The sequence below is a fragment of the Onychostoma macrolepis genome, chromosome 15 (assembly GCF_012432095.1).
Source record: "Onychostoma macrolepis isolate SWU-2019 chromosome 15, ASM1243209v1, whole genome shotgun sequence".
Lineage (NCBI taxonomy): Eukaryota > Metazoa > Chordata > Actinopteri > Cypriniformes > Cyprinidae > Onychostoma > Onychostoma macrolepis.
Window position 1 is genome coordinate 12,260,098 of NC_081169.1, and position 18,648 is coordinate 12,278,745.

The 18,648-nt window shown below is 37.1% G+C and overlaps 1 protein-coding gene across 2 annotated transcripts in view; it reads right to left on the bottom strand.

Annotated features, from left to right (window-relative positions):
* The window catches only part of hip1 (huntingtin interacting protein 1), a 57,428-nt gene that overhangs the window by 14,916 nt on the left and 23,864 nt on the right, over positions 1-18,648 (bottom strand). For both annotated transcript variants that reach the window (XM_058799750.1, XM_058799751.1), the window contains exons 6-26: positions 17,953-18,029; positions 17,782-17,843; positions 15,913-16,053; positions 14,813-14,870; positions 14,611-14,686; positions 14,088-14,231; positions 13,901-13,998; positions 13,719-13,791; positions 12,898-13,081; positions 11,182-11,270; positions 8,610-8,726; positions 8,395-8,496; positions 4,874-5,068; positions 4,599-4,746; positions 4,403-4,489; positions 3,601-3,708; positions 2,931-3,067; positions 1,388-1,498; positions 1,222-1,280; positions 866-959; positions 678-778 (exon numbers count right to left, since the gene is read on the bottom strand). In XM_058799750.1, coding sequence (XP_058655733.1) covers positions 678-778; positions 866-959; positions 1,222-1,280; positions 1,388-1,498; positions 2,931-3,067; positions 3,601-3,708; positions 4,403-4,489; positions 4,599-4,746; positions 4,874-5,068; positions 8,395-8,496; positions 8,610-8,726; positions 11,182-11,270; positions 12,898-13,081; positions 13,719-13,791; positions 13,901-13,998; positions 14,088-14,231; positions 14,611-14,686; positions 14,813-14,870; positions 15,913-16,053; positions 17,782-17,843; positions 17,953-18,029 — 2,261 coding nt within the window. The remainder of the gene's footprint in view (positions 1-677; positions 779-865; positions 960-1,221; positions 1,281-1,387; positions 1,499-2,930; positions 3,068-3,600; positions 3,709-4,402; positions 4,490-4,598; positions 4,747-4,873; positions 5,069-8,394; positions 8,497-8,609; positions 8,727-11,181; positions 11,271-12,897; positions 13,082-13,718; positions 13,792-13,900; positions 13,999-14,087; positions 14,232-14,610; positions 14,687-14,812; positions 14,871-15,912; positions 16,054-17,781; positions 17,844-17,952; positions 18,030-18,648) is intronic.

Sequence of the window (18,648 nt, forward strand, 5' to 3'; positions counted from 1 at the left end):
ATGCGCAGATGAGAAGCCGCTTTAAGAGAAAGTCAGAGAGAGAAGACGCGGTACAGCTGAATCACTCACGCGGTTATCAAGTGATTGATTTGATCTGTGTGGATTAATTTACGCATCTACCCTACAAGCTATATTGAAGGAATGTTTGCAGAAATTTCCCTCATTTGAAATGCGGAAGCTGCAGGAATGAGTAATGCGATATATGCGCGATCCCACGCTGAAATTCAGCACCTGATTAAACATAATTCTGTTATACAAAGATTTATGAAACAGATTTCCATGACTTTTCCAAAACTTTCTGGGTTTATTTATTTTTCCAAAACTTTTCCAGGCCTGGAAATTGCTGTTTTAAAATTCCATGACTTTTCCAGGTTTTTCATGACCGTACGAACCCTGAAAGACCCTGTTATTAACATTTTAATAAATTGTTCAATTTTATGAATTCAATTTATTGCACATGCTTTATAATGATTCAAATGTAATGAAACTATTAAAATGAGAAACACAAAATTTGAGGAAAAAAAATAAAATAAATAATAATAATACAATGGAAAACTAAAACTGATTTTATAGGGTCCTAAAAACCTACAAGCTTTCGGTTACATACTGAGATTTTTAATCGCTATGTCATAGCATCCTCCAAACATTTTTCTTTTCTCACTGTCTAACATACTCACACCAACATGGTGGCACCCCAGCCCACGGCCTTGGAGGCGGAAATGAGACCTTCCGTCCATCGGGAATTCTTGGCATAGAACTCCTTCATAGATGCGGCCCCCTGTGAACACAGCAGCACCTTCATTAGCACCCATTTCTGTCATTTTAAGCTCGAGTTTTCTTAAAAGTGTTAGATGCATTGACTCGCCCTGCCGCTCTCCACGATGTCCCTCTGCAGGTCTTTGGAGGACAGCACCAGCACTTTGATGGCCTGCATGAGATCTGTGCAGGACGCCAAGATCCTGCAGGGGGCGACAGAGAGCAACATTTAAACACTCACAGGCCTGTTTCGTATGCACCAGGGTGGGTCTGCTAATGCGTCTGGGTGAATGTAAACATGCAGCGCTATCCAAGTGAAATAAGCTCAGCATGGAGACATTTTGATCATTGAATACTAAAATCTACTGAGGAACATCAACCAAATAAAATCTGTAAAACCGCTTTTGTAACTGAAACCGTAATAGCATTATTTATATGAATAACACATGACTTGGTCAGCCTAACCTTTCATTGACTTCCATTTTGATTCCAGTGTCAACCGCCCTGGACTTATTGAGCATTTCCTGTTTGAGAGCAAAGGGGAAAAACATTAGAGGAGTAGATTGGAGCACTTCATGTTTTATTAAGCATCTGTCTGTTGGACAGGGAGAGCAGGGAGCCGTCTGATTACCTCAATCCTGGCGGCGGCTGACTCCACAGCTGCCGATGTGGATGCCATCTCCTGCTCCACCAGATCTCCCAGCTCCCCTTGCTGCAGTTCTAGACCCCGAGGACGCAACTTCTGCTCAAAGAAAACAAAATAGCATACTACATTTATTTACGTTTCATATTTATATAATATGCATACTCGTGGAATACCTGCATGATACATACTGAATGCTACAATGTAAGGCATATAACCAAAGCACACTCTGTGGACTACAGTATCCACAGTATCTGCAGCATGGCCAATAATTATCTGATATAAAAATATTTGGCACTCCAAACAATTAAGAGTCAACAAAGAGATTAAGACATATTAGCCTTAACCTTTGATTTCAATGTGAAAAATCAATCTGAATATCAATTGCAAGTTTTTATAACCCTCCTTCTTGAGACGTTTGATTGGATTGTTGACTAAAACTGTTACAAATTGTTTTCGTTGACTGAAACAATTAAAATAAAAAATGAAATTACATTAAATATGTAATATTAGTTGAACAACTGAATGAAAATGGGAAAAGTTGCAGTCGAATCAAAGTACTAAAATTGTTAAAAAAATAAATAAATAAATAAAAAAAATAAATTGAAATATTTAAAAATAATAGAGAATGACAAAAGCACAAACAATTACTAAAACTAAAATGAAAAAGAAAACTGAAACTACAAAAATAAAGGGCCAAATTTACTAAACAGGACAAATTAGCGTTAGAACGCAATTCCATAAAAGCGCAGATGGGAGGGGAAAATTCTGTGGGTGATTTACTAACAATGAGCACACTAAAGAAAACAGACGCAACATCTCATTTCCATAATGACCAGCGCAATCTACCAAGAGCAGCGCAAATTACCACCTGCTTTAAGACATGCTTTTTTTGGCCACTAAATAATGCCGCATATACCAGTGAACTGACGAGCGCGAATCTTAGTAAATACTCTCCTCCCATAAATTTACAGATTGAAAAGGAATCTCCTACAAAACCTTTCTGCGATAATTTCCCACTGCGTGTCTACAGTAAATCCTAACAGTAGTTTTTTAACGCCAAAAGAGGGTTTACGCTGGCTCAAACTGATAGTAAGCTGACCCCAAAGCTGATAACACTGACTGTTACATGTACTTACTACAGTAATAACAATAAATTATGCATAATTACACGCAGCTAACCCTAAAAAAACCCTCATCCTAACCCTAACCATATATGTAGTTAATTACAACTACTGAGTACTTACATGTATAATTACATTGTAACAAGGACTCCTTAAAATAAAAGTATACTAAAAGCCAATTCAAAATATGAACAAAAACTATAATAATACTAAAATAACACTGGCAAGTACACACTATATCGCATACAGTATGCTGTAAACAGAACACAAAAAAAGTATCCCATACTAGTTTTGGCGTAATTTAAATGACTCTGTGAAAAATGATTCTGTCTACCAATTACATGCTGCTTTATTCAATCCACTGTTACTATACTAAAACGAGGACTGTCTCTCAGTGGCTCGCTCACCTCGCCCAAGGCCATCACGGTATCCAGTGCCGCCCTCAGCCGGCAGCAATCTGCCGTCCCCATAGACTCCTGCTCCTTGAGCTGGCAGAGCAACGCCAGGGCCTCTGCGCCACACGCCTTCACGTTGTCTGCCAATGCTGCCCACAGATAGACAAAGGCAAAGACAGAAAGCAGAGAGCAGTCAGACAAGCCATCTGTCACCTGCAGACACTCCACATACGCTCGGGCAGACACACATTTCCTATGACGTGATCGCTCGTGCACGTGGGAATGCACATTAGCCGTTTTGCGTTGTGTCATACTCCTTTAAAGCAGCTCTACCGAAACCACCAGACCTCCGGCGACGGAGTTATTAACAGAGCCGCAGTGACACTAATGACCTTCATGATGTATGGAGACCAACTCAAACAGAAAGTCTTGGACGTCTCTCTGTATGTGGATATAGCAGTGCTGTAAAATATTTAGCAGTTTAATAATAGCAATGACATTTATGCTGCCTATATCAAACGTATAGTTCTGGTTCTGGATGCTGATTGGTCGATACGGTATAAATGTGTCAATGAATGTGTCTTTAAGGAAGTATTTACATAGAGGTGCATCAGATGTGCTGATACGATAACATTATCAGCTCTTTTGAATACGTTTTGGGAGACTGACGTCTCGTGCTCACCGTCAGCTTGCTCCACCGGCACCATATGGGAGGTGGCGCTGCCCTGCACGATGACATCGCCCACCAGGTGAGCGAACTGAGTCACTGCCCGCACCAGTCCAGACACATCTATCACACACATACAGATAAATCAGTGAGAAACTGTTTCAACATGATCATATGAGTACCTCTCATCTCAACAAAAGTGATCAAATGAAGTATAAATGCATTCATGGTGAATCATTTTTGGTAATGGATTTTTAAAAGGTATATTATTAGTTGAATTTTTTTTGAGCTTGTGCATTTTGATTGCAGAACAGTGATGGAGTAATTAAAGTTTTCAATAGTTTGAAAGTAGCTCATCTGCCTTAAAATTTGAAAATTAAGATTTTTTTAGTACCGGGACAATTTTTCCAACAGTTAGCGTTGTAGCATGACAAATCACTTCACCATGGATGTCAATACATAAATAAATAAATATAAATAAATAAAAATCACAATAACATTATTACTACTGTATTTTACTTTATCAAATAAATGCAGCCTTGGTGAAAATAAGACTTCTTTTAAGTTTTAAAAATCTTACCTTAAATCTTACAATTAGAATTATCTAAAAGATATAGTTCTTTTTAAGAAGCTTCAATCAAGCTAACTATGTTTTCAAGAGAGTAGCATTACTGTTCTTTTACTACTTTAAATGGTGTGTAACGTGTAAAGCTGTCTTGTAACTTTCGCAACCCTGCTGGAGTGAATGGTACCATTGATGAATGCTGGTTAAATAGGGAAATGAGTGTGTGTGTGTGTGTGTGTACATATAATTCACCTGTGTTATCTGATACAAAGCCGTTTCTGGCCGACTGCAGTCTCTCCACGCAGTCCAGAGCCACCTGGCACCTGGACACCAGGTAATCTACACACACAAGAAGGTCTTTTAATATTTATTACGCTCTCATAGGGCAATTCCTGCTTTGTGGTATAATCAGTGGGAAGGTTTAAGGTAATTTGAGCTGGTCACTGACCAGCTGAACTGGTGCAGCTGATGTGCGCGGGGTCGTCTAGCTGATTCAAGCTGTCCTGTACGATCCTCCCCGCCTCCTCTAGTGCTGCCCGCAGAGCCGCCCAGCGCAGAGAGACCAGCTCGCTCTCCAGAGCCTGCTCACGACTCTCCTACAGATAAAAAGACAATGAAAACAGCTATTTTAGACCTGTTTGCCATATTTACAGCATATGTCTCCTGGTATAATGAATCTGTAACAAGGCAACTAAAATCAACAGTAAACACAGAATATTCCACCTTCTCATTGAGTTGGTTTTGCAGGGCCTCAGCAGATTTCACACCACTCTCCCTCTCATTGGTCAGACTGCTTTGCACACGCTCTAACTCCACCCCCAAACTGGCTAGCTCCGCCTCCTTCTGAGATACAGTCTCCATAAGTCCCGTCTTCTCAGCCTCCAGAGCAGACAGCTGAGTACCGAGCTGCTCGTTTGACTATACGAAAAGAGTGAATAAAGTTATGTCAATTACAAGATTTAATGTGACATTTTCTGGAGAAAACAAAAATCAAGAGAAACAAAATCATGAGAAACAGTGATGTTATTATTTACTAAAACTACAAAAAATCAATTGAATTAAGTTCATTAAGTTTACTAATTGAAAAAGCTCAAATAAACTATGACAAAATTATTAAAACAAAATTAAAACAACAACTGAAAATACAAATAAAAGCTATATTTTAAATACTAATAATATATAATACTAAAATAGAAAGAGAGAATGAGGGATTAGACATTAAAAAAAGTGAGAAATACTGAAAATGAAAGTGATGGTGTTAATTTTTTACTTTCATTCCTAAATTTATTTCAATGCTATCCATTTAATCTTTCTTTCTTCAATAACTGTATATACTGTCTTTTGTTATTTCCATAATTTAAGCATTTTATTTATTTTTTTAAAAACCACAGTTAAATGGAAATAAGTATAAAATTTTATATTTGGGATAAATCGGATATTTGTCATGTCTGACAAACAGTATCACGTTATGTGCCAAATTGTAACATTTTGGGGTGTATTCAAATACCAACAAATTATTTGCCATAACATTACAACGCTGCAGTGTTGTTGACATAATTTTGTAGGCCAACCCAGAATCAGCATCGCAATCTGGTTTCCTCAACAAAAACCCAATTTTGAAGCCTAGATTCAATCTCCAGAAGTAAAAAGTTAGATGCAGGATATAAACAAACTACACCACAGTCGCAAGCCTTCACCGTCACTCGCCATTAAACATTAATTTTGTTTGGAATGATTATATTTAATGTCTGTGACAATCTTTGTAGTCCCATTTAGTCAATCACTTTAAAACAACAGACAAGTAAAAGCTTTAAAAAAAAAAAAACACAAAAGGCATGTATTGACGTATTGTATGCCATAGAATAAAACAAAAATATCTTGAGCTTGTGTTAACCACAGACCTTATTTCAGGCATTTAACCAAAAACCCACAGACTTCGGCACGACAGAACTGCAAGTGCTAAAATGCAACTTCGTTATCTACAAAAAACATCCCTGCAAGGCTGCAAAACTCTATAAAGCTTATTAAAAGTGAAACTGATACAGTCATGCTATAGATGTTAACTGTGTTAGTGTTTTGAGGACAGTTGTCTTGAGCGGAGTCAGCTGCTGGAGGTAGGTGTGCAGGTGACAGAAGGAAGTGGGATGGAGGGGAGGAGGGGTGACATATCAACTCCCACATGCAGTCTGGACACATTAACTCAGGTAATTCAGCCCCCAACACAGAATCACCATGTCCACCTGCTCTAGACTAACAGCAGAGACAGTGATACATGGATCCTGTGGCTGGGCTGAGAGCTGAACAGGGATGTATGGAGGGCGTGAAGATTTGCGTCACTATTGCTTTGTCTGTTACAGATTGTTTGATATGTACAGAGTATGTATACATTTTTAACCACAATGACATTGTTTTCAAAGAACATCACAGCAGTGTTTATCTATTATTTTAATATGCAAAATTATCATAGCTGTGAGCGTTCACGTCCAAGTCTTAAATGCGGCATGCCTATCAAAATTATGCATTTCTAAGAGAAAATTAATTTTAAATTATCCACCTTATTCTTCCTGTAAAATGGGCGTGGCCATTTGTAAATTTTATGGGTCTGGCTTCCGGTCTCATTCACTTCCAGCTATTTTAGCTGTTCAAAACTGCTAATTTTGCTTCTTGATATTGCAAATATCAGTTTTACCGTTTACTGCATATTGTTATCCTTCTCGTTTTTTCCCTAAAGCGGCTAATGAGCCAGGGGCCCGTTTCAATAAGGAGGTTCAACCAACTCGGAGTTTAAACTTGAACTCTGAGTTGACTTACCGTGAGACGGGAAACTCAGATTTTTCGTTTTCAGAACGGCTGAATTGTGTTAGTTTATTCAACTCTGAGTAGGTTGACTGAGTTTAGCGCGTGCACCACGACTATGAAAAGTCATGATCAGTGGAGCGCCAAAATTATGATTCACCATGGCAACAGCTCCCGCCAAAAAGACGTTCACGTAGTTCCGAGTCAATGCGTAACTTTGATTCTTAATAACTGTCAATAACTTAATAATTTATAATATCTGAGGTGAAAACTGTAAATTATTGAACTAAAATTAATTTTAATGGTATCCCAAAAAAAAAAAAACAGAAAAAACAGAAAAAAGAAAAGAACATGGCGGGAGCTAGAAATGAAGTATAAACACAATTCAATCAAGGTAAAGCTTTAAGCATGAAAGGTTCATGGGTGCAGGCTAAATGACATTAAATATCATTCAGTGTCTATTTCAATGCGCTGCAGCTTTTTCCACATAGTCTAACACTCTTTTCACATAATTAAATAATCTTTAATCCAACCTGTTACATTTCTTAATTCTTAAATTAACTACCGAGTTGTCGACAGCAAGAAGGCAGAGAGAGAACCTGCACCAGCACCACTGACAGATGAAGAGGAGATGGTCAAGTATTGGAAGAATTCTAAAATCCAAAAGTAAAACGATTAACTTTTGCTTTTGTATTTGTAGGAAATAAAATCTGCAAACAGTGGACTTACAATGTACTCTGCATCTCCGATGTTTTAAAGTGCATTTTTCTAATTTTGCAAATTATCTGTCAATGGGGTAAAAATTTTAAATATTCTCGTTTCAGTTTGCATGAAGATTATTTTTCTTACCCTATGGCGGACAATTTTACTTGTTTTACATAAAATGCACTAAAAAAAGGAAAATCCCCCAGGAAACAAGACAAAAATACTCAGTAAGAAAAGCATTTTTGCAGCGTGAATGAACGAATAAGGTATTTAAACAACATTAAAAAACAGGGGTGGAGACCAAAAGAAACTCTGAGTTTAGCGAAGAAAACCTGCTGCCGACCAGGTTAGGTTCTGACTCTGAGTATAAGTTACCTCTCTTTCAGAAACGGGCTTGACTTACCCTGCTTTCTCAGGTTTGACAAACCTCCCATTTTGAAACGGAAAACCCAGAGTTTCCCTTATTTAAGGTTAACATACTCTGTGTTTTCACTTAACCTCCTTTCTGAAACGGGCCCTAGAAGTCTCGCCCATAGGCTTACTTCACGCGTTGAAAAATAAGGTGGATAGTGTTTTTTGATGTACATTTCTTGCTAACATTATAAGTGGACCTCAGAGAACATTATAAAATAAAAAAAGAATGCAGTTCATGACCCTTTATAAAGTATTAGGACAAGGAATGGAGATGGTTTTGTGACAGAGGTGAAGAGGAAGAGAATGATTGGTAGAAGGTGAGGTCCCACCTGTTGGGAGGAGGTGATGGTACTCTTCAGGGTCTCTAGCTCAGATCTGCTGGACATGAGCTCGGCTTGTAGAGCTTGAAGCTGCTCTAACTGAGTCTTCTCCTACTCGTGCACATACATGAGGATAGGGACGTGTAAGACAAGCAAGCTATGAATACATCAGGCAGAGGGAGTGTGTGTGTGTGTGTGTGTGTGTGTGTGTGTGTGTGTCCAACCTGCTGACTGGCAGTATCCTGAGCGGCTTTCAATCTGTCCTGCATCTCTTTTTTCACATTGTCCACCTCATCCTGGGCGGCACGGGCCACCGTCATCTGACGCGTCACCTCGGCATTCTGTGAAACACAAAGACATGTACAGTTTAGCACAGAGCCAAGACTCTTGGCTGACCCAGTTCTTTTCCCAAGGACGTGGCACCCACTGTCGGATGTCTCTGTGGTGGGATCAGAGTGTGTTGCTGAATGGAAGCGAGTGTGATGACAGCCTCTAAGCGTGGCAGAGGAACACAGTGCCAAGTTTTATTTGTGCAAGAAATGGAGTAGTCTCTGCTGGGAAAAAATTCTGGTGAAGGAGCTAAACCGCCTGCAGGTTTACTGACAGGCCTGACACTGGAGCTCAAGTCAGCAGTATGTAGTGTGCACCCTGTGTCTGTGAAGTATGCAAATTCACCATCTACTATCTATACAGAAACACAGAATACCGACTGCATTTTCCAAAACAAGCATGCTGAGTGAGATATTGTCTCCCACAACCCAATGTGCTTGACCTTTCATTTCTAGTGTGAAGGAAATGTGAAAAATTAAATGATATAATTTTTTTCTTTTTTTAATTTATATTTTTATTTGGCAATGATGCATTAAATTGATGAAAAGTGACAGTCAAGACATTTATATAATGTTACAAAAAAAATCTATTTCCAGTAAATGCCGTTCTTTTGAATTTTCTGTTAATTAATTAAAGTACATAACCCATTTCCACAAAAATATTAAGAAGCACAACTGCTTTCACCATGTAGTAATGATGCTGAAAATTAAGCTTGGAATCACAGGAATAAATTACATCTAATAGATTACAAAATAGAAAACCGTTATTTTAAATTGTAATAATATTTCACAATATTACCACTTTATTCTGTATTCATGATCAAATGAATGCAGCATTTGTGAGCAAGAGAGACTTTTTTTCAAACTCTTATTGACCCCAATTTGAACAGTAGGGTCATTCCGTGTCAGATCAAACAAATATCAGAAAGTTCCCTGGCTCATATTTTGGATTTTTCTAATGTTTTTTTCTGATGAAAGATAAATATGTATAGTGATGAAAGTGTCAAATGTCATGGATGCATATTTACTGAGTAATCCACTATTTTGTAGAGGGGGGTCAAAATGTCAATTTTCACTTGAGATTCAGAGCCAAATTTCAGGGGAGGAAAAATGACTTCAGAAAGATGGCAGCATCATAATGTTACTTTTACACAGAGATTGGTAGGTCTATTAGTAAAACCTGTTGACTTTAGCAATCTTTATTGCATTATATGCCAATGGTAACCATTAAAAAAAATGGGGAAACAGCACACGTTTTTTCTCCAAATTTTTCATACCTGTAACTTAAGAAGTATTAAAGATATCACAATATGATTTTAGATTCTAGAAACTTTTCTTTTGGAATCTTTATTTTCAAGGCCCTGTATCATTCAGTCCCAGAGATATGGGATTTTCATAAATTTTCATACTTATTCTTCAGACATTCCTCTTTAAATACAATAAGTAATGCTGAAACTAGACATGTATCTTTTTCCCTCTTTCAAAACAATTGTATAAGGACATACCTGTTTGAGTGTCATAAATATTATTTTTTTCCTAAATTTGCGTGCCTGTAACTGAAGTAGTATTAAAGTTATCTTAATAGGATTTTAGATTCTGGTTCCTAAGAAACTTTTGGAATCTTTATTTTTAAGGCCCTATATGGTTTAAATCCTAGAAATATTGAGATCCCAGTGAAGCTCCATCGCCAAACTGTTTTATCATACCCATTTTCAATGGTCAAAAACCAAATGTGGTTTTGAGTTTATCTAGTCAATGTTTACACAGTCAAATATGTAAATAATAACAGTAACCCAGGGTTTAAGAATGTACAGTGTGACGCGTCAGATTATGAATGACCAGGATTAACTGTTAACTCTAAATTCCAATATCTCTGGAACCGAACCATACAGGGCCGTAAAAATGAAGATGCCAAAAGGAAAAGACCTAATATCTAAAAGGGCATTAAGATATCTCTAATGCTTCTTGAGTTACAGGCATGCAATCTTTGGAGAAAAAATGGCTCTTTCGCCATTTTTGAATGGTCACCATTGGCACATAATGCAACAAAGATTGCAACAGATTTTACTAATAAACCTACCAATCTCTGTGTAAAAGTAACATTACGATGCTGTCATGTTTACCCTCATGCAATTTGGCTCCGAATCTCAGGTGAAAATAGCCATTTTGACCCCCCTCTACAAAAAAAGTGGATTACTCGGTAAATATTCATCCACAACATTTAATATTTTTGCTTTCATCAATATACATGTTTATCTTTCTTCAGAAAAATATTAGCAAAATCAAAAATTTGAGCCGGGGACCTCTGGTTTAGTTGACACGGAATGACCCAGTAGCGTATACATCAAACAGCATTAAACATGTGTTAATGCATTAATTGCATGTATTAATGTGATCATTTGCCCAATAAAATATGCATATATTCATATACATGCAGTGTGTGAACTAAATGTAGTCATCAATTTACCTTCCTCAGCAGGTCAGCGTGGCTCTGGACCAGCTCCGTGTATTTTTCCTTTAACTTGGTGTAGCGTTGCTCATTAGCTTGTGCTTTTCCTGCAAAAAACAAATACACAACCAAAATATATCAACATTAAGTATCAAAAACACAAGCCTTGACAGACCTTCCTCTCTGTGTCACAGAACAGTTAGCACCACTGAGAGCCTCAACACAGGCCTGCAAGCTGGTGAATTGGACTGTGGACTATGGTTTATTAGCATTTGATTGGAGAGTCCCTTCTGGCTGTTTTCCTCAGCTCCAGAGAGTAAACAGACAGACTGTCTAATAAATATGCACTGCTGTCCTGCATCTGTGCTTACTCTGCACAGCCCTTTAACGGGATGGTTCACCCTAAAATGAAAATTCTGTCATTATTTACTCATCCTCAAGTTGTTCCAAACCTGCCCGAGTCATATTTTGAAGAATATTGGTAAACAAACATCTGAAGGTAGCCATCGACTTCCACAGTATAGAAAAAATACTATGGAAGTCAATTCTACCAGTTTGATTACCAACATTCTTTAAAATATCATCTTTTGTGTTCAGCAGATAAAAGGAACTTATAGAGGTTTGGACAAAATGAGGGAAAGTAAATTATGACAGAATTGATATTATTGGTTGAACTATCCCTTTGATATCCTGTAACACTTTATTTAGAATATAATGTATGCTGATGTTCCAAAAAATTTTTTTTTTTTATTTACGAAAGAGGAACAGAAAAATGGTTTGTTTTGAAGGCCTAATTTACAGCTCAGTCCAAGTTCTCTAAATATTAAAGGGGTCAATTCCCTTGATCTCGACATATAAGTCATAAGTCAAGACATATAATTGTACTATAAAAACATCCTGTAAGTTTCAGAACTCAAAACTTTCTCGTTAGTCTACAATAAGCTTATATTGAAGTCAATCTGCCAAAATGACAGCTTGTGGAATGTACCACTCTATGATGTAGTAGTGTAGCTAAACACCACCTTCACAGAAGAAGATCAACGCCTGCTTCTACATCGCTGCCCGTTTAGCCCCACCCACCGATTCGTGCACATAGTGGGTAAATAACGAAAGAGGCAAACACAGGTCTACACAGAAATCAACCAATAAAGATGGCTCCAAAGACAACAAGACGCTATTCAGTGTGAAGCTGTGAAAAAACAGTCTTTGCAGTGCCTTCCTTCTGATCCTAACATCAGGAAAGAGTGAATTAACTTTATTTTTAATGAAGATCCAGACCGTGTCAGTAAGAACTTTGTTCACTTCATTTTACCACGGATTGTTTACAAATGAGACATTTTGGCACAGGATTTTCAGAGAGACTGAAAAAGAGACAGAGACGATGCTGTCTCAACTCTATTGGATCCAACAGTTATTTTGCAACACACAAGTGTGAGTAACTGTTTTTATTACGTGATCACTATTGTTTTGTCTGTTATAACAGAATGTTTGATATGTACTGAGCATTTATGCGTTTTTAACCTAAATCACAGCAGCATTAGTCTATGAATGATATAGGCTGGCAAACAACTGTTAGCCAATCATAGCAGTGGACCTCAGAGTACAGTACAAAATAACAAAAAAGGCAGTTCATGACAACTTTAACAGGGTCGTGAAATTTTAATGTAATATTTGAAATAAAAAAATAAATTTTAAATGTACTGTATTTTAAATTGTTCCAACAAAAACTCTTACTCTCGATTTCGCTCACGCTGCGCTGCTCTTTCTCGGTGTCCTCTTTGACTCTGCGCAGGTCGTCTAGCTCCACCCTCAGGAACTCGCTCTCACCCAATGCCTGCTGCTTCAGGTGAGTCTGCTCCGCAAGCTCCGCCTCCAGCTCATTCACACGCCCCCGCAGTGCTTGACAAAGACGGCCACTCTGAGAAAAACCAAAAGAATGATTAGTGACTTCTCTTCCGCTGTACATGACCCTTCAAAGGTAAAATGTTTTATGCTCATCAAGGCTGCATTTACTTGATCAAAAATATACTAATCACAGTAATATTGTGAAATATGTTAACAATTAAAAATTTTCTATTGTAATTTATTTTAAAATGTAATTTATTCCTGTGATGGCAAAACTGAATTTTCCGCATCATTACTCCAGTCTTCAGTGTCACATGATCCTTCAGAAATCATTCTAATATGCTGAATTGATGCTCAAGAAACATTTCTGATTATTATCAATGTTGAAAACAATTGTCCTGCTTAATATTTTTCTGGAAGCCATGATACTTTCTTATTTATTTATTTTTTTTAAAAAACAACATTTATTTGAAATAGAACTCTTTTGCAACATTACAAATGTATTTACATTACTTTATACAAATTATATATTATTATTATTATTTTATATATTACTATATATAAATTACTTTTGATCAATTTAATGCATCCTTACTGAATAAAAATTATGAATTAAAAAAAAAAAAAAACACACACACACACATTACTGACTCCAAACTTTTAAGTGGTAGCTTATCACATTTGATTTCCTCTCATCTCCCACTCTTTACCTCCAATCTGAAGGACTCCAGCTCCTCTTTCAGGGCCTGTAGCTCTGCTGTGAGCTGCTCAATCAAACGGTCTCTGAGATGAGAGATACATGTGAGTCCTATGTTATACTTTGTTCTAATAAACTCAAAGAGCTTCCTATAACTTATTAATTATATTCTCCAACAGTATCTCCAAGACTTACTTCTCATCTTTACGCATGCCGTTCTGACTGTTGAAGTTGAACGGGTCTGTAGCAGCTGAGGTGCCAAAGAGGTCGTCGAATTTGGTGTCCACAGTGCACTAATGGAGAAAAAAATCTCTGTCTTTAGAAACTCAAGTAAAAAGGAAAGTATACAGAGAGTTTTGGATAGTGAAAGTGTGTGTGTTACCGGTAAAGGTGGGATGTCCGTGTCCACCAGGTCTTCTGTCTCTAGAACATGTTCGCTCTCAGGGGACGAAGACTCCACCGGAATCACCACCACTGGACTGATGTGCTCGGAGAGAGCTGATGCCCGCAGGAAGTTTGGCGGATTCTGAAGAGCAATGAAGAGAGATGTGAGGAAAGGAAACTACTGGAATGTGTTTTCAAACCATTTTTCCCATTGAGAAAACAGACAACCCCACCCTATTCTCATGCCATTGGTTGAGCTGAAGTCACTATGTTGTGATCACGAAGCTCAAACAAACGAAAAAATAGCTCACTTTGCCTTTAATTTTAAATGTCATGCAAATTGAAGGAAAGTATGTTGCTTTATAGGGTGGCCCGTAGTATCTTCATGGAGTCCAGCTGAAAATCCTGACGCTAGAAAACTAAGCAGGCAGATATGTAAATGAGTTACATAATTTCTTTCCACTAGCTGTATTTTTGGACTCAGGTCAGGCAGGAATCTATTTGGTATGCAGGAGTCTCACCTCAGGAAGTTGTGGGATCTGAATCAGTCTCTTGAAATACTGCAGGTTACTGGAGCGATAGAACAGACTCTTCAGCCTGGAGAGAGAGAAACGAAGTGAAAGGAAAAGATTGAGAGAGTGAGAAATGACAAAAGAATAAAATAGTGGCAGTCTGTGTGACTCATGGCAGCTGTTCTGACTGGATAGTGACTGACAGACTCACTTCTTAAACTGCTCCTGGAAGCGATCCCTGTGGCCCTGCAGAGTATCTGCTGGCAGACCTGGAAGACAAGAGTGCACACGACTGAGTGCGCAAACTAGTTTACATTCTATTTTGATTACATTTTGTTATAATAGCCAAAGAACAACACCAAATACAGAACAAATAGAAATTCCCTTCTACAATATATAAGTAAAATAATAAATAAATAAATAAAAACTAAGTTCAGACTGTGGTCGCATTGCAAAACATCCCACCTATATCTGATTAAGTATTACATATGTTAGGCCACGTTCACACTGCAGGAAAATATGGCCCAAATCAGATTTTTTTGCTCATATGTAATTCAGAATCGTTTAGCTTCATGACAGTGTGAACAGCACAATCCACATTGAACCCCATCTTTTCAATTACAATTTGGGCCACTTCCATCTGTGGTACTAAATCAGATTCAGGTCAGATGTTTTGCAACGTGACCGCAGTCTGAACAGCCAAAACGAATTTATGCGACTTTTACGTCATTCGAGTCACTCCAAAGATTTTACACAACGTACTTCTTTGATCACTCAGTGAATCGTTTTATGGTGTATTACAGACTAAGCTAAACTTACTGGATTGTACAGTAAATATTTAAAAACTTTGCTTTCTTTCTCTTCATCTTTGTCCTCCTTATCGCCTGCTCACGAATTTGCAGGCTTTTGCAGCACATCAGCTTATAAACTAACCCGTAAACACTTACTTCAGTGACCTCTGTTTACTTCCATATGACAGCACATTTCATGCCGTCTTATCATCATTCTTTTGCGTATGCAGGTCAGTTCAGCACAGTCATTCGTTCACACTGAAATCTGATATTTGCCACATTTAAAACTGATAATGTGAACAAAAAACGGAATTGAGCACTAATGCTTGCAGTGTGAACGCAGCCTTAGTGGCCCGAATCAGAATAAAAAAAATTTTAAAAAACTGATTCCATGTGATTTGTGCTGTTCACATTGTTAAGATCTGAGTCACATATAGGCAAAAAAACAGATTTGGTCCACTTCTGTCTGCAGTCTGAGCATGGCCTTTGTGTGTGTGAGAGATGTGATTTATGGACTCACAGGAGTGGAGTTTGAAGAGCAGTTTAACGGTGTAGTCATACAAATGACTAGAGTCCAGAATGACCTGGATAAGAGGGGCCAGACGACACTGACCGGCTGCCGTCACCGACACGGAGCGAGACATATCCAACGAGCTGAACACTGTGAAGAATAAAATAAAATAAAAACACTCCCATCATTCCATAGATACTAAAACCTTTCTGTCATGCTCTAAGACAAAATTATAAACAATTATTATTAACTATTAACATCAACTGTGCACATAATTAATTGATAATAATTTATATTAACTATTTATAATAATATCCTTTTTTTCCCAGAATAGTTCATGTAAAATAAAGTTATAATATGCATAATATATAAATAATTTATAATGCATTTTTTGACATTTTAATTGTTTATTAAGGTATATAGCATACATTGTGTAAATAAGATAATATGCATAATATATTAATTTAGACTAAAATACAAACTTATTTTTCTTTGTAATATCCTTTTGTTATAAATAACCTTTCCTCTACTACCTAAAAACATGTTTGAATAGCCTCCATTTCTTAATTGGCAAGTTGTATTATTTTATTGTATGAATCCTTCTTTCACGCCATTCCCTTCAACATGCTGTTTTTCTCAATCTATCCCTCTCATTGCCCACTTCCTCATTCACATTCATGCCCACACTCCCTCCCTCCCTCCGTCCATCCGTCTCTCTGGTGATCAGTGATGCAGGCTCCTGTGAGACCCCGTCTTCTCAGCACACAGAGAGGTGTGGTTTCCTGTGCCAGGGAGCTGTGTTTCAGCCAACAACACTCGCATTAACTTGACTCCCTAATGCTTCCAGCACAGGCACACTGAGATCTATCAGTGTTCAAGCCAGATTTTACCGCCCATTTCAGCAGAAATATCTATCCCGATAGAGATGTCACCTGTTTTTTACTCTAGAATGCACATTAGCTATTCTTTACTGTGAGTTTTTTTTTTCAGAGATTCCAGTCTTTCTCTAATCAAGTATATTAAAGGGATACTCCACCACAAAATGAAAATTTTGCCGTTAATCACTTACCCCCATGTCGTTCCAAACCCGTAAAAGCTTTGTTCATCTTCGAAACACAATTTAAGATATTTTAGATGAAAACCAAGAGGCTTGTGACTGTCCCATTGACTGTCAAACAATTAACACTGTCAAGGCCCAGAAAAGTATAAAAAAAAACATTGTCAGAATAGTCCATCTGCCATCAGTGGTTGAACCGTAACGTTATGAAGTTACGAGAATACTTTTTGTACGCAAAGAATAACAAAAAAACGACTTTATTCACTTTGGAGAATATCCACTGGATTTACTCACGGATATGTCTTCTACGTTTGTTTACGCTCTGATTTGAACGAAAACAGTGTATCCTTGTGGTGCGGCTGACACAGAACAGCGTACGCAGTTTGCGTCCAGCAGATATTCTCCAAAATGTCACTATGCTGACGCAGAGGCGGCGAATTGTTGTATAAAGTCGTTTTTTGTTTTCTTTGCGTACAAAAAGTATTCTCGTAGCTTCATAACATTACGGTTCAACCACTGATGGCAGATGGACTATTCTGACGATGTTTTATGCTGGGCGCTGACTGTGGTGTTGCCAGTCAATGGGACAGTCACAAGCCTCTCGGTTTTCATCTAAAATATCTTAAATTGTGTTCCGAAGTTGAACAAAGATTTTACGGGTTTGGAATGACATGGGGGTAAGTGATTAATGGCAAAATTTTCATTTTGGGGTGGAGTAACCCTTTAAAGCTGTATTTGTCTGCCTACAATCTACTTAGAAAGCAGCATAATCAAAATAACTGCCAAGGTGCTCAAACACCTGCACTCCACTTTAAACTTACCGCCTAAGAAAAGGTTCAGCTCACATTCCAAGTAATCAAACATCTCCACCGTCAACTGAAAGCTACGTTTTGAGAGGAGAGGAAATAACACACAGAGCAATTACAGAACTTTATTTAATAAAACAGACTGAAAAGAAACAGAAAGCTTGTGAGAAACAAAGCAATACTCACAAATTATTGACGTCGTTCTCACCCGCCTCATCAAGCTGTCTGTTTGACATCTGAAGGTTGCCTGGGAAACGAGGATTCTGGAAAAGCAAGTGGGGTAAATGTTATATTTGTGAGAGTCTGACAGCACAACCTTTTAAAATACTCATGAAATGGCTTGACACATGCAATTTTCTTTCCTGTATTGATGCATTTCATATTGACGCAGAAGCAGGGACAAAACATATCAAAAAGCTTGTCTAGGTTTAAAAAAAATCTATAATAATATATATATATATATATATATATATATATATATATATATATATATATATATATTTTACACACACACATTACATTATAAAAAGAAACAAAATAAATGTATTTTTAATACATATATTTACATATATACATATTATATACATACATATTACTTTCATATCATTATTATTATTGGTATTATAAAAATATTTTTAAATATATATTTAATAATACTGTATATATAAATAATAAATGAAAAATATAAAGATATCTTTATGTAAATGTCATCATTATTAAATATATTACCCTAAAAATAAATGTATTCTTTTGTAATGCGTGTATATATTATTTAAATATATTTGTATTAAAATATTTATCGTATATATTTGTTATTATATGTATATTTGTTTTGTGCGTAATTGTGTGTAATTTTTGTAATTTTTAGGACACAAACATTTT